The sequence below is a fragment of the Phoca vitulina genome, unplaced genomic scaffold (assembly GCF_004348235.1).
Source record: "Phoca vitulina isolate PV1807 unplaced genomic scaffold, GSC_HSeal_1.0 scaffold55, whole genome shotgun sequence".
In the NCBI taxonomy this organism is placed as follows: domain Eukaryota; kingdom Metazoa; phylum Chordata; class Mammalia; order Carnivora; family Phocidae; genus Phoca; species Phoca vitulina.
Genome location: NW_022589758.1, coordinates 1416246 through 1442832, shown reverse-complemented (window position 1 = coordinate 1442832; position 26587 = coordinate 1416246). Strand labels below are relative to the sequence as shown.

The window sequence follows — 26587 nt, the reverse complement described above, 5'->3', positions numbered from 1 at the left end:
CAAAAAAAAATATGAAGAAAGAAAAGATAAAGAAATTTAGTTTCATGCTAACTAGTCTTATCAATTCGAATATCAGATTTTTAAAAAGTCATAGCTGGGCAGTTCATCAGGTCAAAAAGTAAACATAGTGATTCAACCCAAATTACAATCTTTAACAAAAGTTTAGCACACCTAAATTATGTATTTAACATATATTAACATGACCATGAACATATATTTGAGAGCATACTTCAATAAGTCGCTACAGAAAATATAACATGGTCTTTCCCTTAGAGTCTTTAAATTTGTTCTAAGTTATAACATATTTATCCCTCTATCAAGCCCCTGATGACTCATAAAAAGATAACTGAGTGCTCTTTCAAAACTGAAATAGAGGAAGTAGAAGGTTGTAAACGAATTACTTTTCTCTCAGGTAAATCAAAAATATTTTCAATAAAACAATTCCTTCAAAATGCATTTTGCCAATTTTTATCCAAATGCATGAAATCAGCCTTTTTAACCACCACAGTGATACTTCCTCTTATTTACAGACAAAGATGGGGGAGGGCGGCAAGTTAAGTGAATTACAATCACATACGTAGCTAGTTGCAGAATGGTGGACAGGCCACAGGTTTTGACGCCATTTTGTTGTTAAAATTACCTTTTTTAGAAGAGTTGTTTGTTCTTCACTAGAAACTGTTTCCAGGGTTTCTTTGCCATCACTTTCTATATCTTCTTTACTTGAAGCTTCATCCTCACTGGCAATAGGCCCATTTTCACACAATGGTGTCTGGAAGTCATCATCTACTAGTGGTGGATAGCTATACTTGAAAGGATCCTAAAAGAAAGGAATTTTATAACAGCCTGCTAAGAGGTGGGTAGAGAAATAATTCTCTAAGTAAAATTAAAATCCACTCTCCTGGCCAAAAAAAAAAGGAAAAAAACCAGACTTAATTAGTGAAATTTTTAAAAAAGGAAGCATTTCAAAACACAAAGGGAAAGAGCAGAAAGTGGTGTGGACAACTGGCTAGCCATCTGTGAAAGCACCGAGTTGGATCTTTAGCTCATTCTTTGCACCAAAAAGAATTTCAGATGGATAAAAACTTTGAAGTATGTATTTTTTTAAAAAGTTTATTTTTTTAGTAATCTCTACCCTCAATGTGGGGCTCAAGCCCACGACCTCGAGATCAAGAGTAGCACACTCTTCCGATGGAATCAGCCAGGCACTCCAAAAGTGTGTATTTTTTTAAAACCCATGTAAGCTTAAAAAAAAAAAAAGCTCCAGAACAACACACAGGATTAAAAAACAGAAAACACAAAACCTAAGTATCGAAGACCTTTCTAATCATAGCACAAAACCTAGCAGGCATAAAAATATTGATAAAAATGGAGCACGCTAAAATGAAACATCTCTGAATTGCAAAAAAACAAAACCCAACAATCAACCAACCAACCACACCCCCCCGCCAAGAAAACCCCCTAAAAAAACAAGTTTTTTTTTCTTTAAAGCCGCAACTGGGAAAATTATGTACCACATGTATCGGAAACAAGATAGCTTTTGTTAATATATACAAATCAACAAGAAAAGAGTAATTAACAGAACAAAAGATAAAGGAATGATACAGAGTTCATAGAAAAAGAAGACTACCTTTTAAATAATAAAAAATGCTCATCATCACTTACAATAACAGAAATGCAAAACCACAATATTTTTCACCCAAGACTGGCAATGATTACAAAAATGAGAGATGTGGTTCAAGCATGCCACACATAATTGGGAAATGAGCACAATCTCTTTAGAGGGAAACTGGCAACAGGTAACAAAATTTAAACTACAAATACCCATTGACCTGATGATTTTACCTCTAGGAGTTCATCTACTTACACTGCTGTACCCATGTACCAAGAGTTATTTACAAGGATATTCACTGCAGCACTATTAATAATGGCAAGATTAGGAAACAACTACTAGTCCTTCAAAAGAGAACTGATTAAATACATTATGTTACATCTATACAATGGAATATTCTGAAATGGTTTAAAAAATCAGGTAGACCTCTAAGAATCAATATGGCATAACCTAACAAGAAATGATGTGGAAAAACTAGTACAACATACATGAAAAAATAAAATGGACAGAATATCTCTAGGAGAGAAAACTTGGAAACAGTGACTGACTGCCTGTGGAGAGTGGCAGTGGGCAGTAATGTGGGGAGGGAGACATACTTTTCACTAAGCTGTTGTACTTTTCAGTCTTCTGGTACTGTTTGCTTTAAAAAAAAAAAAAAGGTCTATGTATTACTTTTGGGGAAAATTATGTTAAAGAATAGTAGTCCTACTACAATTCTGAGTACAGTCCTGAAAAAAATACATCATTAATGACAGAGAAGGGAGACACTCTTTTCTACCCCTAAAAACAATTTTTACTAGATACCATTAATTTTAAGATGCAACAATTCTATGGGCAAATTATTAAAAAGAAATCAAATAGCTCGTTTAACTAAAGGCAGAACCTGAAATGAACCGTACTGTGTTCTTGTTAAAATGTAAAATATAAAGCCTTAAAATAGGAAAGTCGCAAATTTCAAATTAAAAATACTGTATGGTGACTAACATAACATAATGAAATAAAGTTAAAAAAATAAAAATATTGGTTCAAGTTTTTTCTAATTAAAGAAAACAAAAGGACATACCAAAACTTTTTATCTTGCTAGTCACTTGATTCTGGTTGAATACAATTTTGCCAGGTAGACAGTATATGAAATAGATTATAAAAATCGAACAACTGAAATATTATCAATCAAGTTAACCCAAAGCATACCAAATCCATAGGTTTTCATAGTTTAGAAGAAAAATCATTATCACAGTATGTTTCACTGTTATGTAGTATTAAAAATTTAACACATACCTACTTATTCCTGGTCTCTTATTTGTAAGTAGTATAACCATTTCAAAAAAACTTGATTATATTATCTTTTAAATTAAAAAGACTGTTCAACAGTAAACAAATGGAAGCAAACTAAGGCACATGAAAAAAATTCAATAACTCATGGTTACTAATTAAATAATTTATGGTTCATCTCTAGATACAGGAATACTATGTCACCATAAACAAGAGTAAAACAGTTTGTCATATTGATTTGGAATGATCTCTAAGACACGTTGTAAAGAAAAAAGTAGGACGCATAATGGTGTAAAAACACACTACTTGTTTAAAAGAGATGGGAGGGAGAAAGAATTACATATTTGCTTATATGTATTACAAATATACTGTACTGCTTACATAGGCAATACAGATTCGTGGAAATAAACATAAGAAATGGAACTGGGGAGAGGAAGAGAGTGACTAGGATAGCAGTAGAAAGACTTTTTAATGAATACTGTTTCTGAATATTTGTACTGAATACTGAACTTTTCAGTTTAGAATCATGTGATTCTAAAAATTCTCAAAATGAAAATTTAACACCTTGAAAACTTATATAAAAAATGTCTGTAATGGTGTTATTTTGCTTTTTTTTTGTTTTTTTGTTTTTTTTTTTTTTAAAGATTTTATTTATTTATTTGACAGAGAGAGACACAGTGAGAGAGGGAACACAAGCAGGGGGAGTGGGAGAGGGAGAAGCAGGCTTCCCGCCGAGCAGGGAGCCCGATGTGGGACTCGATCCCAGGATCCTGGGATCATGACCTGAGCCGAAGGCAGACGCTTAACGACTGAGCCACCCAGGCGCCCCTGTAATGGTGTTATTTTGGAGTATCTATGATCTTTCTCTGGATATTAAGATATTGCTTTTTCTTTTTCCTTAAGGAAATACAGCCTAATGGGCCATGATGCAGTCTTACTTTAGAAACACATTCCGAGGACGATACTTACAGTCCCACCCATGTGGGGAGGCAGATACTCGACACTGACATAGTCCTGGACTTCATTTTTGCTGGTAAACTTCAACAAACTCACTGCTTCCGGACCAAGCCAGGATTTCACAATTTTGAAAGCAGCTGAAGAAGAAACAGTCACTTCATTAAATTCATTCTCTTTCTCAATTAATTTACTGTATGTGGTAATGTAGGTTTTCTGAAATTTGTTTGGGCAAAACTCTGTTAATATGTATCTTTCTGTGGTATGATAATTAACATTCACTAATTCCTGTAGGCATTTACATTGTGACGATCTGTTATGGGTTTCAAATGTTCCATGAAGATTCAGGAAGATGAAATTACCTTGATGTGCGTCAATAAACTTATCAAGGTTCTGGCCTCTGTACAAATCTGTCAATGATCCCCACTATTAAGATTCCCAGACACGGAAGCAAATAGCACTGTAGTTTGAGGAATAACTGCACAATAGTATGGAAAGAGTCATTTTTCCTTACACTCCTGATCAATCCCCAACCTGAAAAACCTTCTCAAATGGGAAGTCAACAAGAGAAGGAAGTAGCTCTCCTCATGGGTTTGAGCTAGATTCAGACTTCATCCTAACCCTAAACTTTTGCCTTTCTTGCAAGCCCTGCAGCTTATATAATTGTGAGGAACTTATTTATGGAACCTACAAGAATACATTGTTATCAAACACAGCTGTTTAGTAATTACAATCTTGTTCTTTCATGCTATTCTAATTTATACTTAATTTTTTTAAACCTTGTTTCCATTCTGACATTCTAAACACATTTTAAAGAAATTAAAAGAGGAATCCTGCATTAAATTTGTAAAAGCATCAATGAAAAAAAATCAGGAAATAAAACAGTATGATAAAAATTAAATAGTGGTTCAGAAAACTGCATTTTTACTTTGGCTAATTATGCTTAAATTTTACATAAGGTTTACATTTTCATTAATTTCAATTTAAAAAGTCTGTGAGTTGACATGTTTGAAGCTATGCTACTTGAATTAACCAAAGTGCTAAATCTAATTTTTTATAACAGCTTTGTTGAAATATAATATGTACATATCATAAAATTCACCCTTTAAAGTATGCACATCAAAGGTTTTAAGTGTATTCAGACAATTGTATAACCATCACCACTATTTAATTCTAGAACATGTTCATAACACCAAAAAGAAACCCCTGCCCATAAGCAATTCTCCTTAACCTCCCTACCTTATTCCCTGGCAACCACTAATCTACTTTCTGGATTTGCCTATTTTGGATATTAATATAAATGCCATCATACAACATGGGGTTTTCTTTTTTTTATTGGCTTTGTTCACTCAGGATGCTTTCACGGGTCATCTATGATGTAAGCATGTATCGGTATTTAATTCCTTTTCATGGCCGAATAATTTTCCATTTTATGGATCTACAACATTTGTTTATCCATTCGCCAACTGATAAACATTTGAGTAGTTTCCACTTTTTATTATTATGAATAATACTGCTATGAACATCTGTGTACAAGTTTTTATGTAGACATATGCTTTCAATTCTCTTGGGAATATACTTAGGAATGGAACGGTAATTCGATGTTTAACTTTTTGAGGAACTGCCAAACTGCTTTCCAGAGTGGCTGCACCATTTTACATTCTCACCAGTAATGTATGAGGATTCTAATTTCTCCATATCCTCAACACTTGTTACTGTCTTTTTGATTATAGCCATCCTAGTTGGTGTGAAGTAGTATCTCATTTGGTTTTGACTTGTAGCTCTCTAATGACTAATGATGTTGTGCATCTTTTTATATGTTTATTGCCCATTTGCATAACTTCTTTGGAAAAATGTCCATTCAAATCTTTCACCCTTTTTAATTGGGCCATTTGTCTTTTTATTGTGTGCTGTAAAAGCCACTTATATATTCTAGATCTAAGTCCCTTATCAGATGTATGATTTGTAAATATTTTATTCCATTCTGAGAGTTGTCTTTTCACCTTCTGGATGGTGTCCTTCGAAGTACAAAATTTTGAATTTTAATGAAGTCCAATGTATCTGTTCTTTTGTTGCTTGTGCTTTTCTGGTGTCATATCAAGAAACCACCACCTAATCCAAGGTCACAAAGATTTACTCCCATGGTTTCTTTTATAGTTCTAACCCTTACAATCAGGTCTCTGATCCACTTTGAGCTTATTTTTGTATATGAAGGGAGGTAGAGGTCCAACTTCACTGTTCAATTATTCCAGTATCATTTATTAAAGAGACTATTCTTTCTCAAGAGAGATCTTGGAAGACAGTGGCAGAGTAGAAGGACCCTAAGGCATGCCTCGTCCCACAAATACAACTAGATAACTATCAAATCATCCTAAATGCCCCAGAAATTCATCTGAAGATTGGCAGAACAAACTCCACAAGGTAGAGACAAGGCCACATTAAAGAAGGTAGGAAGTACAGAGACCTGGCTTAGGAGAGAAATGGATTATGGCTGCTGCAATGGGGAGGGAGCCTTGGCCACAGAGAAGGGCAAGAGACAGACTAGCACACAGGGAAGCACGTGGGGAAAACAAATCCCCATAGCAACTGGCTTGGAAAGCGAGAGGGCCTGAATTTCGTGAGCTCTTGCAATCAGTAGGGCTTAAAGCGGAGTTTTAAACTTCAGTGTGCTTGACTTTGGAAGAGCTCAGAGGACACTGGGGCTGCTCCTGGGGAGAAAGCAGGACAAACAGCCCATGGATATACAGTGTGGAAACAAGAGATCTGAAGAGCACCCGGGGCACACAGTACGGAGGTTATCTGCTCATCTTGGAGCATGTCCCAGACAGGCAGCATTCATGGAGAGACCCCTTGGGGAACAAAGAAACTGGCAGGTACCATTTCACTCCCCGACCCCTCAGCATAAGCACAGGGCCACCTGCAGGAACCAGCACAGTACTGACACTTGCTACCTAACTTGCTTACACCCAAGCTCTTCCACAGCCCCACGCTCTAGAAGAAACGCCCTTCCCAGTCACGCTTCCCTCAGCTCCAGGTCTGCAGGCCCCCTCCCCCAGAAGACCGGCCCAAACCCTTGCCAATACTGCATCTCCTGACCCAGGAGTTTTATGAGGCCTCGGATCCTGTGGTGGCACCGACAGGTCTCACTTCACAAACAGACCACAGCACACCTAGTTAAAATGTGCCACATTCAGGCCAGGGACCAAACTCTGCCCACAACAGGCAAAGAGAGCCTCTGCAGATGCCTGGCCTGAAGGATAAAGTGGTCAGGACGCAACAGCAGAGCACACACAGCACACACTGGAGACACTCCCAGAAGCGCCAGGCCCTGGGGAACAGGGGACACCACATGGCAGGGCACTATAGCACTTCTTCCTCATAAGGCAGTTACCCTTAAGAACAGGAGACGTAGCTGACTTTCCTAACATACAGAAACAGGCACAGAGACTTGGACAAAATAAGAAGACAGAGGAATTTGCCCCAGATGAAAGAACAGGACAAGGCCCCGACCAGAGATCTAAGTGAAACAGATACAAGTAACATGCCTGGTGGAGAATTTTTTAAAAAGATTCATTTATTTTAGAGAGACAGTGTGAGCAGGGGTAGGGGCAGAGGGAGAGAGAGAGAGAGAGAGAGAGAGAATTCCAAGCAGATTCCACACCGAGCATGGAGCCCAACGAGGGACTTGATCCCATGACCTCAAGGCCACAACCCAAGCAGAAACCAAGAGTCAGATGCTCAACTGACTGAGCCATCCAGGCGCCCCCTGATGGAGAATTTAAAGCAATGACCACAAGGATACTCACTGGACTTGAGAAAAGAGTGGAAGGCATCAGTGAGACCATGAACACAGAGATAAGGGATAACAAAGCAGAGATAAAGGTCTCTATAAACAAAATGAGAAACACACTTGATGGAATGAAAAGCAGGCTGAAAATAAGCAGAGAAATGAATTAGTGACCTAGAAGAGTAATGGAAAATAAGATGAACAAAAGAGAGAAAAAAGAATTAAGCAAAATGAGAAGAGACTAGGGAACTCAGTGACTCCATCAAACATAATAACATTCATATTATAGGAATCCCAGAAGAAGAATAAAGAGAAAAGGGGGCAGAGAATTTCTTTGAAGAAATAGTGGCTGAAAACTTCCCTAATCTGGGGAAGGAAACAGATATCTAGATCCAGGTGGCACAGAGAACCCCTAACAAAATTATCAAAAGCAGATCCACATCAAGACATATTGTAGGGGCGCCTGGGTGGCTCAGTCAGTTAAGCATCCGACTCTTGGTTTTGGCTCACGTCATGATCTCAGGGTCATAAGATCGAGCCCCACGTCAGGCTCTGCACTCTGCAGAGTCTGCTTGTCCTCCTCCTTCCCCCTCAAATAAATAAATAAAATCTTTAAAAAAAGACATATTGTAATTAAGATGGCAAAATATGGTGATAAAGAAAAAAATATTAAAAGCAGCAAGATAAAAGAAGACAGTTACATACAAAGGGAACCCCATAAGGCTATCAATGGATTTTTCAGCAGAAACTTTATAAGCCAGAAAGGAATGGTATGATATATTCAAAATGCTGAATGGGAAAAACCTGCAGCCAAGATTATTCTATCCAGCAAGGCTATCAGTCAGAATAGAAGGAGAAATAATGAGGTTCCCAGACAAAAACAAAGGAGTTCATGACTACTACTAACCCAGCCCTGTGAGAAATATTAAAGGGGACTCGAAGTGGAAAGGAGAGACCAAAAGTGACAGTATAAAGGTAGGAAACACTGAAGCAGTAAAAATGAATATTTCTGTAAGAAATCAGTCAAGGAACTCACAAAATAAAAGGATGTAAAATATGACACCCTACACTTAAAATGTGGGGAGAGAGGAACAAAGAATGGGTTCAAAGTTAGAAGACCATCAACCTAATATAGACTGCTATATGCAGAAGAGGTTATTTATATACAAACATAATGGTAACCACAAATCAAAAACCACTAACAAGTATGCAAAGAATAAAGAGAAAGAAATCCAAGTATACCACTAAAGAAAATCAGCAAACCATGAAAGACAAAAAAGGGATTAGAGAAAATCTTCAGAAACAACCACAAAACAAGTAATAAAATGGCAATAAATACATATGTGTTAATAATTACTCTGAATGTAAATGGACTAAATGCTCCAATCAAAAGACACAGGGTTATAGAATGGATAAAAAAAACAAGACCCATCTATATGCTACCTACAAGAGACTCATTTTAGACCTACGATACTGTAGATTGAAAGTGAGCAGATAGAAACATTTATCATGCAAATGGCTGGCAAAAGAAAGCCAGAGAAGCAATACTTATATTGGACAAACTGGACTTTAAAACAAAGACTAACGGGCGCCTGGGTGGCTCAGTTGGTTGAGCGACTGCCTTCGGCTCAGGTCATGATCCTGGAGTCCCTGGATCGAGTCCCACATCGGGCTCCCTGCTCGGCAGGGAGTCTGCTTCTCCTTCAGACCCTCCCCCCTCTCATGTGCTGTCTCTCTCATTCTCTCTCTCTCAAATAAATAAATAAAATCTTTAAAAAAAAAATAAAATAAAATAAAACAAAGACTAACAAAAGACAAATAAGGACACTAAATAATCATAAAGGGGATAACCCAAAAAGAAGAAAAACAATTGTAAATATTTATGCACCCAGCATGGGAACACCCAAATACACAAAACAGTAAGAAACATAAATGAACTAATCAATAATACAATAGTAGAAGACTTTAACATCCCACTTACATCAATGGACAGATCATCTAAACAGAAAATAAACAAGGAAACAATGGCTTTGAGTGACACACTAGACCAGATGGACTTAACAGATATATTCAGAACATTCCATCCAAAGACAGCAGAATACACATATTTTTTTAAACTGTGCATGGAACATTCTCCAGAACAGATCACATATTAGGCCACAAAACATGCCTCAACAAATTCAAAAAGATCAAAGTCATACCATGCATCTTTTCTGACCACAATGCTATGGAACTAGAAGTCAACCACAAGAAAAAATCTGGAAAGAGCACAAATACATGGAGGTCAAATAACATGTTACTAAACAATGAATGGGTCAACCAGGAAGTCAAAGAAATAAAAAAGTACATGGAAACAAATGAAAATGAAAACACAATGATTCAATACCTTTGGGACGCAGCAGAAGCAGTTCTAAGAGGGAAGTTTATAGCAATACAGGCCGACCTCAAGAAGCAAGAAAAATCACAAATAAACAACCTGACCTTATACCTAAGGACCTGGAAAAACCTAAAGCCAACAGAAGGAAAGAAATAATAAAGATCAGAGCAGAAACAAATGATATAAAAACTAAAGAAACAACAGAACAGATGGATGGAACCAGAAGCTGATTCTTTGAAAAAACCAATATAAAAAGAGAAAGGACCCAAATAAATAAAATCACAAATAAAAGAGGAGAAATAACAACAAACACTACAGAAATACAATTATAAGAGAATATTATGAAAAACTATGCCAACAAATTGGACAACCTAGAAGAACATTCCTAGAAACATATGACCAAACCTGAAACAGCTTGAAGAAATAGAAAATGTGAACAGACCAATTATCAGCAAAGAAACTGAATCATAATAAAAAAAAAATCCCAATAAACAAAAGTCCAGGACCAGATGGCTGCACAGGCAAATCCTACCACACATTTAAAGAAGAGTTAATACGTATTCTTCTCAAACTATTCCAAAAAAAAACAGAAGAAGGAAAACTTCCAAATTCATCCTACAAAGCCAGTATTACCCCGATACCAAAACCAGATAAAGATACCACAAAAAAAGAGAACTACAGTCCAATATCTTTGATGAACACAGATGCAAAAATCCTCAAAAAAACACTAGCAAACCAAATTCAACAATACATTAAAAAAATCCTTCACCACAATCAAGTGGGATTTATTCTTGGGTTGTAAGGGTGGTTCTATATTTGCAAATCAATCAATGTGATACATCACATCAATAAGAGAAAAGATAAGAACCATGTGATCATTTCAATAGATGCAAGAAAAGTATCTGACAAGATACAACATCCATTCATGACAAAAATCCTCAACAAAGTAGGTTTACAAAGAACACCTCAACATAATAAAGGCCATATATGAAAACCCACAGCTAACATCATCCTCAGTGGGGAAGAGCCTTTCCCCTAAGGTCGGAACAAGACAAGGATGTCCACTCTCACCACTTTTATTGAACATGGTACTGGAAGCCCTAGCCACATGCAGTCAGACAACAAAAAGAAATAAAAGGCATCCAAACTGGCAAGGAAAAAGTAAAACTTTCACTATCTGCAGATGACACGATACTGTATGTAGAAAACCTGAAAGACTCCACCAAAAAACTGCTAGGACTGATAAATGAATTCAGTAAAGTCGCAGGATACAAAATCAACATAGAGAAATCTGTTGCATTTCTATACACCAATGATGAAGCAGCAGAAAGAGAAAGAAAACAATCCCATCAAAAATAGTAAGATAACTAGGAATAAACTTAACCAAAGAGGTGAAAGACCTGTACCTGAAAACTATAAAAACATTGATGAAAGAAATTCAAGACAACACAAAGAGATGGAAAGACATTCCATGCTCATGGATTGGAAGAACAAATATTGTTAAAATGTCTATACTACCCAAAACAATCTACACAATTAATGCAATCCCTAATCAAAGTACCAACATCATTTTTCACAGAACTAGAACAAATAATACTACATTTGTATGGAACCATAAAAGACCCCGAATAGCCAAAACAATCTCGAAAAAGAAAAGCCAAAGGTGGAGGCATCATAATTGCAGGCTTCAAGTTATATTACAAAGATGTACTGGACCACTTTCTAACACCATACACAAAAATAAATTCAAAATGGATTAAAGATTTAAATGTGAGACCTGAAACCATATGAATCCTAGAAGAGAGCACAGGCAGTAACTTCTCCGACATCATCTGTAGCAACTTTTTTCTAGCTAGGTCCCCCAGAGGCAAGGGAAAAAGAAGCAAAAATAAACTATTGGGACTACACCCCCCCCCCCCAAAATCTTTATCAGAGTGATGGAAACAATCAATAAAACTGAAAGACAAACTACTGAATGGGAGAAGATATTTGAGAAGATTTATTTGGGGGGGGGGAGAATGTGTGAGAGGGCCCGTGGAGGGGAGGGGCAGAGGGAGAGAGAGAATCTCATGCAGACTACCCGCTGAGCATGGAGCTCAACTCGAGGCTTGATATCACGACCCTGAGATCATGATCTGAGCTGAAATCAAGAGTTGGACACTTAACTGACTGAGCCACCCAAGCGCCCTGCAAATGATGTATCTGATAAAGGGTTAGTATCCAAAATATATAAAGAACTTATAAAACTCAACACCCAAAAAACAAATAATCCAACTAAAGATGGGCAGAAGACATGAATAGACATATCTCCAAAGAAGACATCCAGATGGCCAACAGACTCATGAAAAGATGCTTATCAACACTTATAATCAGGGAAATGCAAATCAAAACTACAATGAGATATCACTTCACACCTGTCAGAATGGCTAAAATAAAAAACACAAGAAACAACAGGTGTTGGCGAGGACGTGGAAAAAAGGAATCCTCATGCACTATTGGTGAGAATGCAAACAGGTGCAGCCACTGTAAAAAACCAGTATGGAGGTTCCTCAAAAGGTTAAAAATAGAACTATGCTATGATCCAGCAATTGCACTACTAGGTATTTACCCAAAGAATACAAACCCCCCCCCAAAAAACAAACAAAAAAAACAAATTCAAAGGGATACATGCACCCTTATGTTTATAGCAGCATTATTTACAACAGCCAAGATATGAAGCAGCCCAAGTGTCCATTAATTAGTGGATAGAGGAGATGTGGTATAATATATATATATATATATACACACACACACATATACACAATGGACTATTACTCAGCCATAAGAAATAATGAAATCTTGCCATTTGCAATGACACGGATGGAGCTAGAGTATTATGCTAAGTGAAATAAGTGAGTCAGAGAAAGACAAATACCATATGATTTCACTCATGTGGAATTTAAGAAACAAACAAACAAAGGGAAAAAAAAGAGACAAATCAAGAAACAGATTCTTAATTATAGACAACAAACTGATGGTTACCAGAGGGGAGGGAGTGGGTTAAATAGGTGACGGGGATTAAGTTATGTACTTGTCATGATGAGCACTGTGTGATTAAAATAAAAATTTAAGACTATTCTATCTCCACTGAAATGTCTTGGTATTACTGTCAAAAAAAAGCGATTATTCATAAATATTAGGGTTTACTTCTTGACTCTCAACACTATTTTATTGATCTATATGTTTATCCTTATGTCTGTATCACGACATCTTAATTACTGTAGCTTTGTATTGAGTTTTGAAACTAAGGAATGTCAGTCCTTTAATTTCACTGTTCTTTTTCAAGATTATTTTTACTACTCTTGGTCTCCTGCACTTCCATGTGCACTTAAGAACAAGCCTGTCAATTTCTGTAAAAAAAGGCAGCTGGGATTTTGACAGGGACTGCACTGAACTGGTAGATGAATTCAGGAAGTACTGCCATTGTAACAATATTAGGTCTTCCAACCCATGAACCAGAGATGTCTGTTGACCTAGGTCTTGAATTTCCTTCAATGGTGTTTTGTAGTTTTCAGTGTATGAGTCTTGAACCTCTTTTATTAATTTTTACTTCTAAGTATTTTATTCTTTGTGATGCTCTTCAAAATGGAATTTTTTTCTTAATTTCATTTTTGGATTATTCATTGCTAATGTGTAGAAATACAGTTGAGTCTGTATATTGATTTGTATCATGCCATCTTACCGAACTCGTTTATTAGTTCTAATAGGGTTGTTTTTTTCTTTTTGGTGTGTGTATTCCTTAAAATTGTCCATATAGAGGACTATGTCACCTGCAAATATAAATAGTATTACTTCTTTTCCAATATGGATGCCTTTTATTTCATTTTCTTGCCTAAGTGCCCTGGCAAGATAAGTGGTTAAGGCAGACTACTCTGTCTTGTTCCTGATCTTAGCGGGAAAGCATTCCTTCTTTCACTGCTACGTATGATGTTAGTTCTGAGTTTTCATAGATGTAAGTTTTATATAAATGCCCTTTAGCAGGCTGACAAAGTTCTCTTCTCTATATTCAAGAATTAACTTTACCCAAAGAGAGGTCTGGCCTTTGCCCTCAGCTTCTGGAAGGTAACCTTCATGCCCACCTTGTAAGGTAAGGGGTGTCCTTGTTTGCCTGAGGGCCTTGGGTCACACTGTAACAATATAATTTAGGGTGGGGGCTTTGGTCACACAGTATGAGTAGACCTCTGGAGAATGGAGATCAAGCACGTGATTAATCAGTCAGGCCTATGTAATAGGGCCCTAATATCAAGCACGTGATTAATCAAGCACGTGATTAATCAGTCAGGCCTATGTAATGGGGCCCTAATACAAACTGAGCAGTGGAGTTTAGGTGAGCTTCCCTGGTTGGCAATACTCCAGGAAGTACTGCCACATATCAATGCTGGGAAACTAATGTGTTCCACGTTTGGTAATTAACTGGATTCCACCGTATGTTTCTCTTCCCTTGGCTGATTTAAATCTGAACCCTTTTCCTGTAGTAAACCATAACTGTGAGTATAACAGCTTCCAGTGAGGTCTATGAGTAATTCTAGCAGACCTGAGGGTGGTTTGGGGCACCCCCTGAACTTACAGGTGGTCTCAGAAGTGAGGGTAGTCTTACGTGGACTACTGTGGTCTCCCTAACTCTGCAGGTGTTACAACTCTTTGCACCTTTTATTCCTAGTTTCTTGAGTGCCTTTATCATGAGAATGTACTAGGTTTTGTCAAATGCTTTTTCTGTGTCTGAGATGATCACGTGCTTTTTTCCTCTAGTCTATTAATACATTGAATACATGGATTGATTTTCGTATGTTGAACCAACTTTGCATTCCTGAGATAAATCCCACTTGGTCATGGTGTATAATCCTTTTTATATGCTGCTAGGTTCAGTCAGTACTTTATTGTGGGTTGGTCCATCCATATTCATAAGGGATACTGGTCTCTAGTTTTCTTTTCCAATGATGTTATTAGAATATACTTGCCTCATAAGATGAGTTGGGGAGTGTTCCCTCTTCTCTTTTGGAAGAGTTTGCAAAGGTTTGGTGTTGATTCTTCTTCATATGTTTGGTAGAATTTACCAGTGAAGTCATTTAGGCCTCGACTTTTCTTTGTGGGAAGTTTTTTGATTACTAATTCAAGGTCTTCTGTTATACTTCTATTCAGATTCTTCTTGAATTATTTCTGTATTTTGTCTTTCTAGGAACATGTCCATTTCATCTATATCATCTAATTTCTTGGCATACAAGCATTCACAGTATTCCCTTATAATCCTTTTAATTTCTGTAAGGTCAGCAGTGATGTCCCTTATTTCATTCCTGATTTTAATCACTGGAGTCTTTTTTTTTTCTTTATTGGTTTAGCTAAAGTTTTGTCAATTTTATTTAACTTTTCAAAGAACCAAGGTTTAGTTTCATTGGTTTTCTCTATTGGTTTCTATATAACAATTGACTCTGGCAAACACAAATGAAAATGTACATTCTGAAAATAACATTAAATTTGCATCATGTTGAAGTTGGTAAAGAGTGTTTTTCAATGCTTTTTAAAATAATTTTTTACCAAAAAATGTATCATGACTGTCTTATAGAAGGGTAATGTGCCTACAGAGATTTGGAGTAAATTTCAGATTCATCCCACCTTCTTCCTCAACACCCAAAGCCCATGAGAAAATCCAGCCAACGCCTGTGTTCTGTGACATGCCCATCTGTGGGTGACAAACTGAGGCATCTGTCTCTAGGTTTACCTGAATGGTTGAACATCTTGACGCTGTTTTTAGAGAAGACTAATGCATGTCCTATCCAGAGCCTGGGGGTAGAACGTTAACCCGGTTTGCTTAGGAAGAGCCTTTGAATGTTCTAGCTCCAGCCTCTTAAGAGTACACACCAAGCACAACATAAACATTATTTTAAACCACCACAGAAATATGGCTAAATTGGAAAAAAGGAAATCAGGCATTTTGTTTTAGCAAAGTATAAGTAATATACTCACCGTTCATTATCCAAGGCATATCAAAGATCACCATTTTTGCTGAAAGACAAGACAAAAAAATTCATTGAATGTGATTTAGTACCACTATAGTAATATCAGTTATACCTGGTCTAGAAAAAGCTGGTGATCTAAACCTAACTAAAAACTGAGCTAGCTGACTCTGTTCTAATTCAGTGAAGTGTGAGTGGTGCTCGAACCAAATTAACTTCTCACACTGACGAGGGGACCACCCAGGGCAGCTTTTTGGAAATGACCACTGCATTATCACTGTCCTTTGGCAAATAGCCTGTTCTTTTGTTCATTTATTGCTTTTGCTGTTTGCAGAAAGGTACAAAAGAAAATAGTTAAATGGGTAAGTGGAATCTTTGGATGTGGCATGTCATATTAGTGTTGAAGTCCAGTGAACTTTAAAATGATTTCAATGTCTATATGTTAATTAATTGAATTTAAGTAAAAAAATGATTTCAATGTCTAATTTATTGGTTTTGCTAAGTTTCTAGAGATTATATTGTTAAACCACTTGCACATTTTCCCTTCACCCTAACTTTAATACACCATTACGTTTTAAGAAACAGAATTTATACTTTTCTTCATATTATAAGCCCCAGCAAGCCAGTAATTCCCAAGTATACAGAAGTATTATTTGCATATTTAGATGAAGACTTGAATAGCCCTATTAACAATTATGAGAAAGAACCAGAAATCACAATTGATATCCAATTCATTGTTCTATTACAAATGAATCAAAATATAATTTCATTCTTCTCTGAGCAGAGAACCTCCTAGAATGATTATATTAATGTAGGACAAGTAAAGTTCATGTGAGAAACAAGGTATCTCACAGAGGTAGCCTGGTGCTTAATACCTCAATTTTCATCTGTGATATGCCTAAAAAGATGTGGACTTAAGGTTTTATGAAATAATGGTTGTGTTTCATGACAAATTTTGAAGCATAATCAGATTTTACAAAATTTAATGTCTGCAAAACTACATTATGTAGGCAGAATATATACACATTACCTCTAGTTAATCGGAATGAATAGTATTCCAATTCATAGTTTATATAGAACCATGAATTTATTAAGAGTTCTCTCAAAAGAATCTTAGATATGTTTTATAAGGTAATAATGATATTTATACTATTTATAAATGGCTCTTCACAAACTTTTAGATATTTCAATAAACACGTGGATATTTTATTTTCATTTTATACATAAGAGGAACAACCTAATCATATGGGGTCGAGATTCCCTATTGACCATTTGATTGGTACTATAAAACTTAATGAATCAGGGTACATGGTGGATCCAGGAAGAATTCAGAAGGAATAGCAGATCCTCCAGGTTTCCCAACCAGACATTCTCTTTACCTAAAAAGTTTCATGAATACTCCCTCTGAAGACATGAGAGCATGGGCTAGCAGTGGCACTGATCCTTGAGATTGATCATGCTTGCTGTCTGTTCCTTACTTCACATGAATAACGTGAAAGCATGCCAAAGTTAAGAAGATTTAGGGATTTTAAGCTTTAATATCACCTAAGTCAGAAGTCTCAAAAGACCCTAATTGTGGTATTTGCCAGGCTGTGCCCAGGCAGATCTGTGAGTTTCCATTTTCTGATATCCCTGTTGTCTCTCTTCTGCTTTTTTCACTTTTAGTCCACTGGAGCTAAAAATATATGGCTGTTTATGTGGGACAACATCTTGATTTCTCCAGAGGGAAAACATCATATAAGTCTAATAACTCAAAAATGAATACATAAGATTTAGGAGTTCTTCATTCTGGTAATTAATGCAAGAATCACAATTAAAAATAAACTCTAAATGCCAGATTTAAATGCAGTGTACGCTAGTCTAATTTTTTTTTAAAGATTTTATTTATTTCAAAGAGAGAGAGAGAGCATGCGCAAGAGCACACAAGCAGGGGGTAGGGACAGAGGGAGAGGGAGAAGCAGACTCCCCGCTGAGTAGGGAGCCTGATGTGGGGCTAGATCCCAGGACTCTGGGATCATGACCTGAGCTGAAGGCAGACGCTTAACCGACTGAGCCACCCAGGTGCCCAAGTCTAATGTTTTCTTAATGACAATTTTAAAATGAACGATTAGTAACACAGTACATTTTATGTATGAGTACTGCTTATCACACAGTATACTTTATCAATACTGCTTATGTGTTTCTTATATGTAAGAAGTTCCATATAATAAATATTATTTTAAATGAGCTTTTTATCGAAAGATGACTAAAAATGGGATAATCTTCAAAATAAAGGTATGTTTTTATGTACCTATATATGTGTGTGTGTTATAGGATGCCATCTATACAGTTTAGAACTTAAATTCTTAAAACTATAAAGGACGATTATGAAAATTTTCCCTTATATCTACTAGGATATGCACTTAAACTTCTAGGCACACATTTAAGCTCCTCATCAGAAAATAACACTTCAGGTATTAAAGTCTATAGTAATATAAAGCAATCTGAGCCATTGTTTATAGTTTCTATATTTTGTATTTTTATAAAAGAGTAAGTTACTTACAGAGGTATTTAGGATAATAAACCTTAAAGCAGTTGATGATAAAGCGTACAAAGTCCATGTCCTAAAACAAAGATTACACATTTAAATCTTTAAGACTATCCACATTAGAGAATTTTAAATTGCACATTTCTAAAGGTGATACAACTATTAAATAACATAAAATAATAATAAAAAAAATCTTACTGAACCAGTACCCCTTGGAATAGGGGAATAACAATTAAAATATGGTTCTTGGGAAAAAAAAATGCAAATGAGACAATTCTGTAAAAAATAAGCTCATATATAAATATGTATCTATATTTCCAGGGATTAAGGTTTTAAGTCATTAAGCTACTTATAATAATCAGTTCTAAAATCAAGTAAAAGAAATCAGATGCTTAAACAGCATTCCTGTTACCTCAAACTAGTGAGATACTTCAGGCTGCTAAAGTAACATGGCATTATAAAGTGGATCTAAAAGCAATGCCTATAGAGAAATTCTAAAAATCTGTTTAACAATTAAGGAATTATTGAAACAAGTATACAGTTTACAATCTCACTACTTGGAATGATATTACATATATCTATTCTGGTATATTTGCTTTTTAAACCTAATTTTTATACCTTGTAATAGTTGCAGTAAAATACGTTTTATCAATCTTTTACACAACAGCTAATCCGAACATATTGGTGTTCTGTATCTACTTCGCCTCTAGCTTCTTTCCTCTTATTTAGGGACCTCGAATTAGAATTAGAATTTTTTAGTTTATATTCGAGTGTCGTTCATTGACTCCAATTCCTGGGAAACTTTATGAACGTAACTGTCTGTTGGTTCTACTGCACTGAACACAGCAACATGAAATCAGGTTATGAGGGTCACTATTCACATGGATCATTTCATTCCATGTTATTCCATGGCCGTAGGCCAACTTACTAATCCTGATCAGCCATCTTATAAGGACTGTAGGATGAAAGATAATCGGGCAAACTTAAATCCATCAATTACTGAAAGGTGAGTTGTCCAGAGATGAATCTATAAAGTCATTTCTAGGATGTGAGTTGCAGCATCTTTAATTTCAGTAAACTGAAAGTAAGCATCCTTAAGTGTGTTAAGTATTTTTTATGGAATAAATCCTAGTATATAATAGTACCTTTATAACTAATCATTATATCCACTGTGTACCGAGTTTAATAATTTGTATTTAAGAGTCAAAGAAATATCTCAAAATAACTAGTTCTATAAAAATTTGGTTACCTATATGATTTATGGCCCCCAGAGACTTTGCCCAAAAAGTCTTCATCCAATATTCTTGTTTTCGTCTTTTAACTGGATAGCCTTGCTTATAAAATCCCAAGTTACTGCTAATTCAAGTGGATCTGATAGGATACCACCGGTGTTAAGTATATTAGTGGGTACTACATTAACAAGTTCCATGAAACCTATTGCTCTGCGTTCTGTGAGGATGCCTTCAAGGACTACTTATTACCTTTTAAAATGTCCTCCCTTTGGGGACCCATGAAATACTTTTCTCTCTAGTTCAAGTATCAGTAATGAATATACTTCTCCTAAGACACTGGTTTTAAAGTACGGCCACTGAAATAATTTTAAATGATTCCATTTCTTTCAGACAGGCAGATGAAAGACTGGACTCCAATCAGTGGCCCAACTCTAACAAATAGCTTTTAATTTTTTTTGCCTTGCAATTCTGCATACTGTTCATAAGCCAACTTAAATCCTTTCTGAATCACGAGGGAGTCACATATAAAAGTAACTCAATCAGGATTCAGTATTTTAAAACATTAATAATGATTTAAATACTTAGTAATGCAAATAAACCTTATTTAAAGAGACAGCATATAAGTAGTTTAAAAAAAATCAGTTCAAGTCAATTCCTTGCCCCTATGTTTGGCAATAAAAAACATTAGCACTTGTTTATTATTCTGGGTTAATAATTAGAAACTGTCATATACAAAGGATGACAGAATCATGATTTATTTTTATGGAATACCTATTTATCTAGGTATTTTGATTTAGACTTTGGGTATAAAAACAATTTACTCTGTAATCTACAACTCACTGAAATGGAAACTAGATTGAAAAAATCCAGGGCAATGGACTCTTAAAATATACATAGAGATAAAGATGAAAATAAAAATGTGTGATCCCACCACCCAAAAAATCCTCTTGTTCTCTCTAGGCTGTTTTTTGTTTGTTTTTTGATGTCTAAGAGTTCCTTTTTTGGAGGCTAGGTATCACTAGGACATAATCCTGTCGCCTTTTTTTTCATTTTTAAAAAAGGTATTTTCCACTATTACTACACTTATTTATAAACACCATTTTATATAGCTACATACACTCTATCAATTAATACACCATAATTTACCATTTGCCCATGCTGACATTTACATTTTTTTCTGTTTTCACTATTTTATTTTTTTAAAATTTTTTTCTAAGTTTTCACTATTTTAAATGACACTCTGAAAAAAAAACCACTTGGCACACAATGCTTTTTTCTGTACTCGGGATTATTTCTTTAAAATACACTTCCAGAACTTAGTTACCAGGCAAAGAATACACATACGAACACCTTAAGATTCTTAACATACTTTGCCGAGCGGACTTGCAAAAACGTTTCACTACTGCCCCAGGCAGGTGTGTGAATGCTGCTTCACTGCGACCAGAAGTAGCTAAGGCTCGAATGTAAGAGACAAGAGCTATAATCAGTGTGCCAAAGGATCCCCATCGCTGCTGAAGGGTCTGTAGTTACTAAGGTCACAAGGGCCCAAGTTAAAGACTGGTGGGTTTTACTTATTTTTTAAGCTTGACAAAAATCACCTGAAGAAAGCTGGTTTCCAAAGCTGACCAAATCAAGCAAACAAAAACCCCCAACAGAATGACAAAGTGCCATATGTGCAAAAGTCAGGTGAACATCTCACGACTGCCAAACATGGTATGAACCTAACAGTATCGCAGAGAGCGTGCATTACTTTCCTCAGTACTTCCTGAGTGCATTTCTCTGGGCCAGGCACAGGGCTAGGTGCTGCAGGACATTAGTACTGACAGAAGAGTTCCATGTCACCACAGCTACTCGTTACCCTGCCAGCTTCCACGTCCCACCCTGACACCTTGTGTATCACATGAGGAGCATTTCTAGGAAACTCACAGTTTCAGTGCCAAATACTGAAGCAAATTTCCTTCTTTGCAAAACTTATTTCATGTCTGACTTGACTCATAATACACAAGGAAAACAAATAAATCCCAAACAGAACTTGGTCAGCTCAAACGTACAGCAGTATTTGGCTGGGAGGAGTGGCGGGGAGGACATGACAATAAATAATGCTTGCGAATTAAAGAAATGCTTACTATGCTATTTATTCCAGTTTCTGACAGGTCAAACATCACTGTTACGGGTTTCCCATTTTCTCTTTTAGCGTAACGTTCCAACCAGAATGCGATAAGCTTCTTTTTGTCCAACATGGTTTTATGGTCTTTTACGTGATACTTCACCCTGATCCAGACTTTTAACAGAACAGAGGATAAAAGTAAGAAAAGTACCTGTCATTAGAATGTTACTTTACACACAGATCATTCCTTTCCCTTAACATTTTCTTCATTTGCAATTCATTTTCCTTCTCAGATTAAAAACATCTCTTCCTTCTTTTAAATAAGAAATAGTGTGCATTTGGGAACTTCGGGAGGAGCAGAAAGGGAAACTCTTTTCTCCCTTGGAAAATAAACTTCTCTAGTAAGAGGGAAAAGAAAATACAGGTGAACAAACAATATCTGGTAATAACCTAAAAGTACTCTTCACTGTGCTTGACAAGAAAGCAAGCCAGTGGTGGTGGGAAGCACTAGAACAAACATCGCGTGCGGAGCAGCAGCCTGGACAGAGGCACGAGGGCGGCCCGAGTCCGGGTGGGAGCGCGCGCGGGGACAGAGCGCCACGACCCGCTCGGAGCAGGGCAGCTAGGGCAAAATGCGGCCAGTGCTGAGAGGAGACGCTCAAGAGACAACGGCTGGGCTGGAAGGGCTCCAAGTCAAATGCTAAGGTGTGCTTTTCCTACTTAAGACATCCCGTGGAGGCAGCAGCGCGGAGGGGAGAATGGAAGAGGCAGAGAAGGAAACCCAACAGGCTGTGCCCTGGGAAGGCAGTTAGGGTCGGGACTGAGGAAGTGATGACGGAAATGGGGAAGGGGCTCCGCTGAAGCTGTGGCGGGGGGTGGGGGGGCGGGCAGAGGCTGTGGGCCCGAGCTGGGTGGTGCTGGGTGGTGCGGAAGGAGGGCAGGCAGTGGGATGCGATCCAGCAGCGCTTTTGTGTTGAAGGTGGCCGGCAGTCAGTCCAGTGGCACCAGTCAAGTGGGTAGCTGGGTAGATATGTGCATGTCCCCTGGGGACCATGTGGGGTCATCACTGTTTGTGGGGAGGCAAGGTCCTTGAGATCACCCAAGGGGACTGTATCAGCTGGAAAGTAAAAGCAGCGAAGAAAGGAATGAAGCCTGGGAAGCGCACGTAAGGGACCGGGAATGAGAGCAAAGAGAACAAAGAGAAACGAAGACTGGGAAAGAGAGCTGGCACAGGAGGGAAATGCTAGGAGAACAGTGTTAAAACAGGAATGGACCACATGCTGCAGAGGGAGCGGGCAAGCAAGTGCTCAGGATGGGGCTCTGACACTCCTGCCCAGTCACAGCTTTGGTACAAACCAAGCTGGATTTTGGACAAAGGGGCGAGAGGAATAATAAGGGAGGCATCAGGATGGTAGGGATGGTTGTTACTGGTCCTCCTGCTATCACAGATTTCACAAGAAGCTAAGGGGAGAAGACTGGTGGGGGGTGGGGGGACACGGGCATGACAGGGACAGACGTCAAACTTGAAAAGTCCATTTAGCAACCCTTAGTGACTGTCGAAAAGATTTTCCATGAAAATACTGGGTTGAATTTTAGTATCAGTAAATTAGAAAGAAGATAATGACTCTGCATTACATTATTTTGGCTGTGTTACAGGATGTGGCATTTGCCTTTACCACCTACTTTATCATAATGCAAACAGTACATACAACTAAGTGTTTGACACTCTGTCAAGATGGCCCTAATGATCCTAATTGTAGGAAACTTGATGTGTGGTACATATGGAGAAGGTTCTGCCTATTATTAATTCAGTTGAGATAAACGCGTCTCAAAATCTTGAAAAGCCAGTACATCAATTAAAATATACTTACACAACTTGTTGCCTTCTTTGTCATAACCGTGGAGATAAATACCACCAATTTCCAATAACCATCTGGGAATGGAGGATTCAGTCAGGTCTAAAAAAGGATAAACCTGATGAGTAATTGTAACTTAGGGGCCTTTTAAAAAGAAAACTTACAATGTAAATGCTAATGTTATATAGTAGATCTGATATAAAAAAAGATAAGCTTATTCAAGTATCTGGAAAGAACCTCTGGCAATAAAAAAATGGTGTTTCTTACCAAGTAAACAAACTACATAAAGACATGGATGAGAGAAATGGGAAAAAAAATCCATTTCCCTTGACACACTGGCCATTATTATGTGGACACATTTCCATTTTTGGTTGTGCTTCACATAATAATTTTCAACAAATACTATCACGATTGGACAATTTCAAGATAACATGCTAGTAAATATCCACATTACAGCCTCAGGACTGATTTAAAAATCACTTATGGTTTCTCTAGTAAAATATTTTTCTACAAAGATTCATATCTAGTAGAGTCTAACACATTTTATAATCTTGCGGCAAATGGAAAATACTTGAAAAAAAAAAAAGCTAGATCCGTTAGCAGGAGGAACAAAACAAGGTCTGTCCAGTCTCTAGTGAGAACACAGCAAGGCAGTAAATGCCAAGGCTTTTGTTTCATTCACCAGTAGTTCCCTGAGAACTTTCAAAGATTCTTTACCTTTCTGCACTATCCTTTTACCATATCTCCGCCATGTGTCACTGGAAACTAGCAATTCCGTATAAGAAAATACTACTGTTTAGCTTAAAAGTTCATTCTGTACTTAAATGATTTACATTTCTTTGCTTGATTAATAAATGCTTCACTGTTTGTTGACATGATCTATGGTTTTTACATTTCCAATCAAATTATTTCTTAAATACTCCCCTTCTCATGGATTTTTTTCTACAAGTATGAAGACTGGGGAGAGTATCTGCTCTGGATTTATTTGTTGACTTTTTTGTCTTAAGTCTCCAGACTCACTCACTCCAGAGTCTGTAACCCTCAAGGTCAAGAAATCCTTCTTTGTACCTAATCAAAACCAGCAGTTATGCCAGATTCCTCCTGTTAAATTTTACAAGAGAGATAATGTGTAACCTTTCCTGTCAAGGGTTCTTCGTATACTTGAAGACTGTTAAAAAAAAAAAAAAAAAACCCTTCCAAGATTTAAAACTCCCATTGTGGGGGAAAATGTCAATCTAGAATTGGGTCTTCAAATCAAGAAGTTAAGCAAAGGCTGCCATAGGCATCCTTGGGGATAAGCCTGCTTTTTTAGGGGCCCCCAGTTATTTAGCAATGCTACAGGGGGTACCTATTAGCACAAGGAACTCTGGGGATAGAGCAAGATATAAGGCAACAACTGAAAAACAAAACAAAACAGGAAAACAATATCTCCTCCGTACCTCTAGGCCTTGCAGTGACGATGCTGTCTTGCTATTGTTCAATGGTACTGAACTAAACAAGCACAGATTAAGAGACTCTGCTCTGAGTCCAAGAATCTGAATGTAATTCTGCTCCTTGGTGATCTGATTTCCCTATGAACGATACTACTTTTAAGACATTTGTAAGATGCTTTCAAAGTGTTAGTGGGTTTTTATAAAACATTGTATTTTGGTGTTTATGATGATTACCAAGAATATTTGCAAATACACTATTTGATAAATGTAAAACTAACATTTATGCAGGGGACAGTATACTGTCAAGGTTAAATTGAACGTCTTACCGTTGACACACATTTCTTTCCTCCACTGAAAACTTTCATCAAGCATCTTCAGTGTTTCATCAACAATACTATGTCTCCAAAGTAAGTAACTTTCAACCCAGTTATCATCCTGTTGTAGCCTTTCAACATCACGTGGATCATATTTATCTGGCTTATCTGGGGGAAAACAGTAATAAATAGCCAAGTCAGATACATTCTGCAGTGAGTAATAACACTAATGCCAGGAGAAAAAAGATAGGCAAGACAAAGCTAAGCTACAGAAGATAGCCACTTGAAGGATGCAGTTCAGATGAAAATGTAAAGGATTGATGGAATTGTAAAAAAATGAAAAGGATTGATGGAATTTCTAACTGAGAGGAGAATAACGTTATCGAAAGATGGCAAGCTTACTTTAAAGATTTATTTATTTGTGTGTGTGTGTGTGTGTGTGTGTGTGTGTGAGAGAGAGAGAGAGAGAGAGATAGAGCACACAAGCAGGGGGAGCGGCAGGCAGGCAGAGGGAAAGGGAGAGGGAGAAGCAGGCTTCCTGCTGAGCAGGGAGCCCGATGCGGGGCTCGATCGCAGGACACTGGGATCATGACCCGAGCCGAAGGCAGATGCTTAACCGACTGAGCCACCCAGGCGTCCCGGCAAGCTTATTTTAAATAAGCCATAGTAGAATTAAAAAATAAGACCACAGTAAAATGTTTTTTTAAAAGACTGTTATTTATTCATTTGAGAGAGAGAGACAGAGACAGAAAGAGCAGGAGCAGGGGGAGGAGCAAAGGGAGAGAGAGAAGCAGACTCCCTGCTGAGCGAGGAGTCCTACCACGTGGGGCTTGATCCCAGGACCTAGAGAGATCACGACCTGAGCCAAAGGCAGACGTTTAACCATCTGAGCCACCCGGCTGTCCCAAAACCACAGTAAGATATTTTGTATGACCCTCTCTAAAACTATAAACCAATATCTAGGAAGATTATGTTGCCTGAACTTGAAATCCTTACCCTGGTCAATGAAAAAAAATGAAGTTTTATACGTAAAGAATGAAGTTGTACTTAAGACGACATCTGTTTGGCAATATCATTTCTTTTAAAGATTCATTTATTTTAGCGGGGAGAGGCAGAGAGAGTCTTAAGC

General features: G+C 37.2%; 1 protein-coding gene across 1 annotated transcript in view; it reads right to left on the bottom strand.

Moving 5' to 3' along the window:
• The window catches only part of MOSPD2 (motile sperm domain containing 2), a 57298-nt gene that overhangs the window by 15434 nt on the left and 15277 nt on the right, over positions 1 to 26587 (bottom strand). The window contains exons 3-9 of the mRNA XM_032389606.1: positions 25471 to 25626; positions 23727 to 23813; positions 21875 to 22029; positions 18532 to 18592; positions 16000 to 16038; positions 3851 to 3975; positions 641 to 817 (exon numbers count right to left, since the gene is read on the bottom strand). Of these exons, the coding sequence (XP_032245497.1) occupies positions 641 to 817; positions 3851 to 3975; positions 16000 to 16038; positions 18532 to 18592; positions 21875 to 22029; positions 23727 to 23813; positions 25471 to 25626 (800 nt within the window). The remainder of the gene's footprint in view (positions 1 to 640; positions 818 to 3850; positions 3976 to 15999; positions 16039 to 18531; positions 18593 to 21874; positions 22030 to 23726; positions 23814 to 25470; positions 25627 to 26587) is intronic.